This window comes from Austrofundulus limnaeus, unplaced genomic scaffold (assembly GCF_001266775.1).
Source record: "Austrofundulus limnaeus strain Quisiro unplaced genomic scaffold, Austrofundulus_limnaeus-1.0 Scaffold195, whole genome shotgun sequence".
NCBI classification, from domain to species: Eukaryota; Metazoa; Chordata; class Actinopteri; order Cyprinodontiformes; family Rivulidae; genus Austrofundulus; species Austrofundulus limnaeus.
The window spans coordinates 617796-627383 of record NW_013952597.1 but is presented as its reverse complement, the minus strand read 5'-3'; the positions used below and the strand labels follow the sequence as shown (position 1 = coordinate 627383).

General features: G+C 39.0%; 1 protein-coding gene across 2 annotated transcripts in view; it reads right to left on the bottom strand.

Annotated features, from left to right (window-relative positions):
• The window catches only part of pard3ba (par-3 family cell polarity regulator beta a), a 232395-nt gene that overhangs the window by 54608 nt on the left and 168199 nt on the right, over positions 1-9588 (bottom strand). For both annotated transcript variants that reach the window (XM_014018564.1, XM_014018565.1), the window contains 2 exons: positions 8727-8837; positions 8362-8643 (listed from right to left, as the gene is read on the bottom strand). In XM_014018564.1, coding sequence (XP_013874018.1) covers positions 8362-8643; positions 8727-8837 — 393 coding nt within the window. The remainder of the gene's footprint in view (positions 1-8361; positions 8644-8726; positions 8838-9588) is intronic.

The following is a 9588-nucleotide window of genomic DNA, read 5'->3' as shown; positions in this document are numbered from 1 at the left end:
CTTTAAAACTGTCCAAATTACCCACTACTTATTTAGGTGTTGCATAGCAAATTGTAATACATTACCAGGTAAGTGCTACATTACTGCAGACAATTACATAGTAAAAAAATTACCCTAATTACTATGTAATTACATGGTAATAAGGAAGTAATTACCATTTAATAAAATTGTTATTACCTTGTAATTATATGGTAATAAGGGTACAGTAAAAGAAAGTGTTACCCAAAAAGCTCCATCTAAAAGTTTTGCTTACTGGAATGATCGTTGAGCTATCCTCTGCTATAAAAAAATAAAAAACGCTGCACCATTAGTGAGCTAAACTAGGCTTATAAGTTCCTTCAGTGAGCTACTGTTTTAAAGCAGGAAAACACTGCAGACGATGCAGTCYGACTGCCAAATATGTGAAAACTACAAAGTAAGCAATGTATCAATGAAGTGCTTTTTGTTATAATAATTCTACYTCTGAATTTGATACCACTTAAGAGAGATGCCGTTTCCCTTTCAAATATTTCCTTTCATCCGTATTTCAGAACATCTGACTGAGCAAGTTGATCTAAGAGCTTTCTGAGAGAAAGGAGAAAAACAAGCACAAAGAGGATGGAGATTAATGGTGGAGAAGACTGAAGGAAAGAAAAAAAAAGCATCAGAAGAAGCAACAGCAACAGAAAGACCAATATGGAAAAAGAGTAAAAGAGAAAACAACTGGGTATGATCACTAACCTAAAAAAGACAATGTGTAGGAAAAGCCTTGGTCCTGTGGTGTTAGCTGCTGAGGGCAGATTAATTAGGAAGTGTGCACCGCTGCCGGCTGCTTTGGTGACTTGTTCCTGCTGCTGATTTGAACAAAACACTTGAAATTCTTTTAGCTTGTATACCAGATGAACGTTCCCATCCAAGTGTGAGGTCATTGTGATATTGGAAATGGGTTCAGATAGAAACTCAGGGGAGCTCTAAACTAAAAGCCATGATAGAATCTAAAACATTATTTTTTTCTAGTTGACTTTCAACAAAATCAAATTATACTCAGAAATGTTATCATCTTGGAAGAATCTGAGTACACTTAAGCCTCAAAATGTCTGGTTTTATGTTTTGCAGAGTGATCTTTCAAACTTTTCTAAGTAGCAAATTTGAATCAGACCTACACTTTTGTGTCCCTTACAAAGTGACAGAGCTTTGTATCTCCATCTTGACAATTAAGGCTACGTTCTCACGGCACTCAAAAGTGACCCGAATCTCATTTTTCTTCTCATTTGCAACCTACATTGATTATTTGAAGTYAGTCTGAACGTGACAAATACTTTCTTTCAAATCAAACCTAGGTCCTTTTCAAATGTGGTACAAAATCTGTTTTTCAAAGCCACTGCAGTCAACTGTTGTTTACAAGCTAACAAGGATRTAGCAAATGTGTTGGATTGTATTCTAACATGAGTTTGTTTCTACTTTCAGTCACTCCTGCTACAAAAGCAGGGTTCCTACAGCRTAAGGAAAGTTAAATCTAAGACTTTTTAATAACACTTGAAATTAAATTTAAGACCAACTTCACAATAAACACAAATGTAAAAAAAATATGGTAAATGGTAAATAATTTTTAAAAACTAAATAAATGTTAACAGTTTTTTTTTATTTGAGACAAATACAATCATCATTCTTAAACCTAACATTTTTAAGACCTGTGAAAGATTGATTTAAGACATTTTAAGGCTAAATAAGGCCTTATTTTTGGATTGATGAATTCAATGCCTTTAAGACTTTTTAAGGATCTGCGGGAACCCTGAAAAGTACAGTGCTGTATGTGAGTAAGTGGGAAGCGGTATGATCAAATGTAAACATTGGTCAAAACAAGCAGAGCAGTGAATAACTCCAYCGGCTCTGACTGCACAACTTCAGAATGGATCCACACATGCTAGCATGTAAGCATTTATATTTCCTTTGGTAAACAGCGTGCTGTGTGTGACGTCACTTCAGGACCATGGATTGTTCACACTGGACTCTGAAGGAGGTTGCATTTTAATTAGAATGTAAAAATCAGAAACTTCCAAATTAGTGGGTTATTTTAAACTCACTGGAAGATGATTGAAGGCAAAGGAGAAAATGTTTTAATTGCTTTGAGAGCTCACTAATAAAGTGACAGAAGACAAGTACAGCTGACTTTAATGATGTGCTGTTTCAAAGCAACTGCTTTTTCTTTTTTGTTCTTAGGCAGATGCTGTCTGACAACTGAACACATGGCAGAAAACAAGATCTTWTTCCGGTTGTTATACCAACTATTTTAACATCTGTCTTAATGAGGAAAATCTCTAAACAATAGCTGGTTTTTGCAGTGCCTCAGTCTTAGCAGAGGAAACTTTCCTTTGTGACACAACAAAGTATTCAGGAGCTGAAACATGACCCAACAAATCCAGATCTAAGAGCTTGTGTAGCGCCGTCCTCAAACATTTCAATAATTAGTCACGCKTGTCTAAAGTGATTTAAGAAGTCCACTTTGTCACAATGTCAGGTAAACCTAGAAGCATGTAAAACTCACGGTTTAACCACKGCAGAAATTCACCAACGTGCTCACTGATGTGTCATTTACAAGCTCACCTTTGCCGTGCTTTTCTTAGCACAGTGGCAGATTTAACAACACGCCTCTCAGGAGTCCTCTCATCTCTGCTCTCTGGCCTCGTTCCTCTTTCATCTCATCTCCCCGATTCTTGCTCGAGCTACAAAGACTGCCTTCCGGCTAATAAGATTTGACAAGCATAGCTAACCTTTTTTCTCCACAGGTCGGGCCTCTAGCGAAGCTCTAATCAGATGTGACGCTCATCAGCGTACACACCTGCCGTTGAAGGCCTAATGAAAATGTCTGACAGTAAATTAGGAAAGACAGTGCTGGAAAGTCCACTGCTGAGGTTCTTGACAAGAAGGGAGGTGCCGTTGTTTGTTTTAGTCGACAAAACCACGCAATGATGTCGATATCATTAAAACCATCCATATCGTTTCAGCTTATTGCACAGAACTCATATAAAAAGAACCTATAAGGTGTTCTGAAACCAAAGCTGTAAAACCTGAACGTGTGGATTTACAGTACACATGTTGTAATACTCCTCCTTCAGACCGCACGCAGCATTGTTGCTAGGTTACAGCGGGCTTCCAATCTGATATATTACATGTCAGTGGCAATGTGTGTGTGTGTGTGTTTATTTCTGACAGTTTGTGCATCCAGATGTGTGTCCGCCCGAATAAAAGGGGTCCCAACCTCCTGTTGGGCTCAGATGTATGGACTTTGTGTACRAGTGACCTGGTGTGAAAACTGCTGGTGGTGGAACAAAAGAAGYAGAGAATGTAAGATGTCATGACGTCTTGTGTAAAAAAAAAAGGAAAAGAAAAAAAGGGGTTTTATTTTAATCCATCCATCCATTATCTATACCCACTTCTTTTCAGGGTCACGGGGGTCACTGGTACCCATATCCAGCAGTCACAGTGCGAGGGACGGGGTACACCCTGGACAGGTCGCAAGTCCATCATAGAGACACACATAGAGACAAACGAGACAAACGACCATTCACTTACATCTAGGGACAATTTAGAGTTATCAATTAATCTAACAGTCATGTTTTTGGTCTGTGGGAGGAAGCTGGAGTGTCCGGAGAGAACCCACGCATGCACGGAGAGAACATGCAAACCCAGAAAGGTCCCCGGGCTGGGATTTGAACCGGTGACCTTCTTGTTGAAAGGCATCAGCTCTACTGAGCCACTGTGCCACTTTGTTTTTTTTAAAGCTATGCAATTCTGCAGTCATCTGTTCTGTTTTTGGAAAGGTTGTTTTGTGATGACGCAGCAGCAACCGGTACAAATTACATCTCATGTTCTCCAAATAGACTAGAGTAGCAACAGTCGACAAAACAGACAACATTGGTTATAAGAATGAGTCAATGTGGAATTTAATGTTGATGCATCAYATTATTTACTCATGTAAATGTCCATTTGTAACTGCAGTGCAATACATGAACTGCTGGGGGCAGAATTACTTCTATTGTCTGTGCTTACATTGTTTCCTACTGAAGAAGAGGTGACGTCTGTAAACCACAGAAGACGATGCAGCAAGCAAATTAAAAAAGTGATAATGGGGGAATGGAAAGATGATCTCGTCAAAGAGAAAAAACGAGAATTAAACTTTCCAAAGTTTGTTTCATTGTACTGAAAATAAACCTAAGAAAGTAAAATGCAGACTCGGTCATTTTACTTTCTTTCAGAACAGCGGCAGCAAAAACATCATCACATCCTGAGACACCAACACGCTACAGCTGTCCTCTGCAGATGGGTAAGATTCAGAAAGCTAGTTTGTGCGTCAGCTTGATGCTTCATAAATCTTATTTTCAGTGACTAATCAACTGTCTATAAGTTTATTTAGTTTACAATCAGTTATGCTAGCATTAGCTWAGGCATTTTATGATAAATCATTGAATTATGGTAATAATCCATTGTGTCTCGTTCTCTCATGTTTGTTTTGATTGTGTAGAACTCTTATTGGAACTTTTGGATCCARCAAGATTTCAAACAATGGATTMTTTTTTACTTTTATGCACCTGAATGTCACTTTAATCAAAGTCCTTCTTTAGTTTATTTTGGACTTGCAAAGCTACGTCTGCACCCTGCAGGGCAGGTTAACATCCCCTCATGCTGGGGAGAGGCTGATCTTTGTATATTAGTTGTTTGTTTAAAACTACTTGCAGTTTAATTTGTATTATWTAATTTCATTTTTATTATGTTTACATTTATGAATGGTAAAATAAATCTAAGTAACTATTAAGATTGAGGTTCAAGTTCTTACGCTTCATGGGTCAAGTACTTGTACTTGGTTTGAGATAAAACTGGTTATCTGGATGCTCATACGATTAACCCTTTACAACATTGACATGGTGCTTACAATAAACTTTTAATACATCATGCAGCCTTAATCAGAATAAACAAATTTACCTCATACCAGTGAGTAGTTCTGATATACTCATCTGCCTTCTCCATTGTTTTCTGTCTGTTAACCAAGTATTTAATGAACCACTGGACAAATTTTAACAAMAACTCTCAGAAAGAAACCATTGGAATCAGCACAAAATTARATATAAATTTGTCAATTTTACAGATATTGAGCTTAAATTTGGTGTGGTGGTAGTTGAAAGTCACACATAAGTGCTACTCGCTGCGTAGAACTCCATGAGATTAAAAATAATAGTTTTGCACAAAGACGGACCAAAACAGCTACGACATCAAAATAATAYGTTAACATGTAATAATTTTGGTATAAAACTCTGGCAGGTGATATGCATTCCTTGAAGGAATGCTGGACCTTTAATTAAGTTTGCTTTCATTTATTAAACACAACCACAGTAACCATGTTTTATGCAGGTTTGCTTTCAGTTCAGCTGCTTAGCTAAAGAATTTTTTTACAAATTATTGCAACTTKTTTTAATCCACAATTTAGTTCAATACAAGCATGTTTGGTATAATTATAACTTGACTGTTTTATTAAAGATCTTTCTTCTAAAAGACAGCAATAAGCTGCAGAGGATTTATCATCCATCCAAAGGCTCTCGTATAAAAAAAGAGAAGAGAGAAACAGGTGAAAACAGACGGGTGACRTGAGTGTTGGAGATTCAGAGGCAGAAAGAGTCTGAGGGAGAATATGGAGGACAGGGAGAAAACAGGCTGGTAATGAAGTACCCACCACTAGTGGATGAGAGCTAAAGTGGTCTAACAGATCTGTCAGGCTGCTAGACTGTGGCTAATTATCCCCCCTCCTCTTTATGTGCATCAACTCCTCTGTCACTTCTCCTCTCTCCATTTTTACCCTGCCTTACATTTTAGTTTCTCTCCGSTTTTGGCGCCGGCTCCCTTCGTTTTCTCTCCAACGTTCTCTTGTCTCTCTTTCCCTCCCGTCTGTTGCTTCTTTCCATTCCCATCTGTCTCCTCTCCATGTCCAACCTTCTCCTCTCTCTTCCTCTTTTTCCAGAATCGTCTATTTCTGGACGAGATTGGGCGTCTGGGGGCTTAGTGTTTGATTTGCAAGTCAATAGTAATTTCTGTCAGAGAGTTTAAGTTGAGGGAAGTTTTAATGTGGCTCGTATTATTTCACACAGGAAATTATGAATTTGCATTAGAATCCTCTCCAGATTTGCTACTTTTTTCCCCCGCTTTCACAAACAGAAGCAGCTCAGTTAAGGTTTCAAAGATTTCCGTGGGAAAAATCAGTGAAGAAATGAAGCCTTTGTCAGAATTAAAATCAACTGTTCTGACATCTGAATATCCTTATTTACAATATATATTTCCTCTAAGTCAAATATATTTATTATTAGAGTACTTTAAAACAATCCAGTATGCATTTTTCTGTTAACCATAACTAAAAAGCAAACTTTAAAATTTAAGTTAAAAAACAACCAAGTCCAGAAGGAGTTGGAATGAGAATCAGYGCCTCCAAACCTGAGGTCATGGTCCTCGTTTGGAAAAGGCAGGGTCCAGKTTGGGAGTGAGGTTCTGCCTCCAGTGGAGGAGTTTAAGTTTCTCATGGTTTTGTTGACGAGTGAGGGAAGAACRGAGCATGAGAYGGATAAATGAATCGGTGCAGCCTCTGTAGTATTGTGGACTCTGTGCTGGTTTGTTGTGGTGAAGAGGGAGCTGAGCTGTAAAGCAAAGCTCTCTTACCAGTCGGCCTTCGTACCTATCCTCACCTATGGTCTCAAATCTGTGTAGTGACTGAAATAAGATTGTGGATACAAGCAGTCAAAATGAGTTTTCTCCTCTGGGTAGCAGGACTCTCCCTTAAAGGCCTGTGAGTAATGTGTCTGTCACTACCTCACTCCACAGTTTGTATTTTTTAAAAACTTGCCCAGKGTGTCTCTGCTCTGCCCTCTCCAAAAGACCCTTGAATGTTTATGTCTCAGTTTCCACAGCAGTCTTGTGGAAATTTGGCGAATCACCTCACGTGACTCACACCATCATATATTTTAAATACAGTCATCACCATATTTTAATACCGTGGTGTAAAAAAAACACCTTTGATAAGTTCATAAGTGTCAGGGAGTGTCATATACTGTAGATGAAGGGACTTTCTGATGACCTCGGACAAATCCTCATCCACACTAACCATTTTGTGTGGACGTACAGCAGCTGCCTTCTGGAAGCAGCGTAGTTGAAGCAAAATGACATCAGTGTTGTCTGACTCTGAACGTTTTTCTAACCCTAACAAATCACACAAAACTCGACACATTCGCTTGTGTGTAAAACGTTGGCCCGAGCCTTATGAGAAGAAATTGCCACAATTTTCATCACACAWCTGTGACAATGAGAGACCATTTCACAGCTTTGGAYGGAGTTGTTGACGGGGCTGTTCTAAATAGGGTGAAAACTTCAGATATCTTGAAGAGACTGAGTAAAGCTCCTCCACATAGAGGAACCAGTTGAGGCAGTTCAGACATCCGGTAAGTATGACTGCTGGACACCTCTCKAGGGAGGTGCTTCAGGCATGTTTAACTGGGAGGAGACCCCAGGTAAGACTCGGGATATGTTGGAGCGTAYGTATGTCCATGTCATTAGCTGTACGTCTCAGCTAACTGATGTTAGCCAACACAAACATGACAACGACTCAGGAGGAGATGAGCGTCACTCACTACGTGTAATCTGAGCACGGCATTGTGCAAAAACCTTCCTTTCCATGTTTGAYCACAGTGACTTCAACAGGATGAACTTATGGCCCTTTTAGTTTCGCTCGACTCAGCTTTGCTCTTAGAACCTACGAGRGGAGACGTGCAGTCCTTCGGGGAATACCAGGCCTTTGATTTAACATTTGTATCTGCATGGAGAGGTGGCTACTTGAAGGATTTCTGAACCAAGCGTGAACTGAGACCCAGCTGGTGGCCTACGATGACTCATCTTCCAACATGAAGGAGGAGAGAGGGGAGGAGACGCAGACCTTTCAGAGATGTGCTTTGCTGCACCTGGAATTTGTAATTTTGTGTGTGACTGAGTTGACGAGGAAGTGGGTGACAAAATTAAAGGAATAAGAGACAAACTGAACCTGCTGCACAGGTTAAAAAGACGTTTCTTAATATTTTCTTAGAGTTTATATCATCATATTTTTGATCCATTTTACTYTAAAGATGTTTTATTTAACAACCTGGTAAAGCCAGCCTACATGTCTAATGACATGACTGGATATTTGTATTCACTCATGTTTTATGCATTTTTTTCGGCTTCAGAATATAAATGTAGACAGGTTGCTGTTTGTTTACACATAAGTGTAAAACACACACATATAACAACTAAGAGATTAAATAAAGAAACTAAACAGCAGAAAGTTTGGAGGAAAAAGCTCTAACCCACGCTCACCTGTCTGCCTGTGGYGGGTTCTGCGAAGTGGGCGGCGGTCTGAACTTGTTCACTTTAGCGTAGAGGCCTTCAATGTCATTGGGTGTTGCCTGAGGTAAGTTCTGCCCCCCTGCTGGCATCGCCGGAGAGGGCGTGCGACTGAGGGACAGCGGCGAGGGCGGCTGGCGGTACTTGTTGATTCGGGCGTAGTGGGGGTCGCTGTCGTCGTCCTCCACATCAGGTAGGGAGCTCCGGTCGGGGGTGGTGTAACCCGAGTGGATCTCTTGGTACCGTGGGTCGTAGCTGTTTGAGAGGGGGGGACTCTGTTACTCATGAAGCAGCACAGATATTAAAAACATTTTTTAAACTAATCCATCTTTTCTTACCCATCTCTGTTGTCAGGGACCCGGTCCTGCTCCTCCTCACTCAGGGCATCCAGTTTGTTCTTTGATCCTTTCACTGCGTCTTTGCTCTTTTCATCTTTCTTCTTCCCGAACCTGGACGATTTAAACAAGACATTTACGAGAATTAATTTGGGGTGAATTGAAAAGAGGCCCTGAGGTAGAAAACATCACAACAAACCCACAAAACATTGTAGAAACAATTAACATCAGCAAAACCTGAAATATGCAGATATTTAAAAGAAAAAAAAAGATTTTTCTTCACTTGTTAATATCATACTTTATTCTGCTAAAGGTTGAGGTGTTTTGTTGGTAGTTTTCTGTTGTTGTGCTTGAAAAATGTTGTAATGTAAGGTTTGCATTTTGGAATATGATTTATTTTCCTCCATTTTTTATTTCACATTTGGCTAAAAAATAGTGTTTAGTTTTGTTGTTTTTTTACAAACTGCTTTCAAAATTGCAAATTAGTGAAAAATTGGTTTTGTTTCTTTTGTTATTTGCAGAAAATTGCTAATTTTCTTTTTTTATTATAGTTTTACAGGCTGTTACCGCATGTTGCACGTGTTTCCACTTGTCTACGTGCAACCATGTGCCTGTCAGCAAAATATCTCATGAATGAAGATGGCTGGCACAGCTAATCAACTGTGACAAACACAAAAATAACAAGATTTGGTGTGGTAGTAGAATATCTTACAGGTGCTGGTCAAAAAATTAGAATATCATGAAAAAGTAGATTTATTTCAATAATTCCATTTAAAAAGTGAAACTTGTATATTATATTCATACATTACATACAAACTCATATATTTCAAATGTTTATTTCGTTTAATTTTGATGATTACAAATG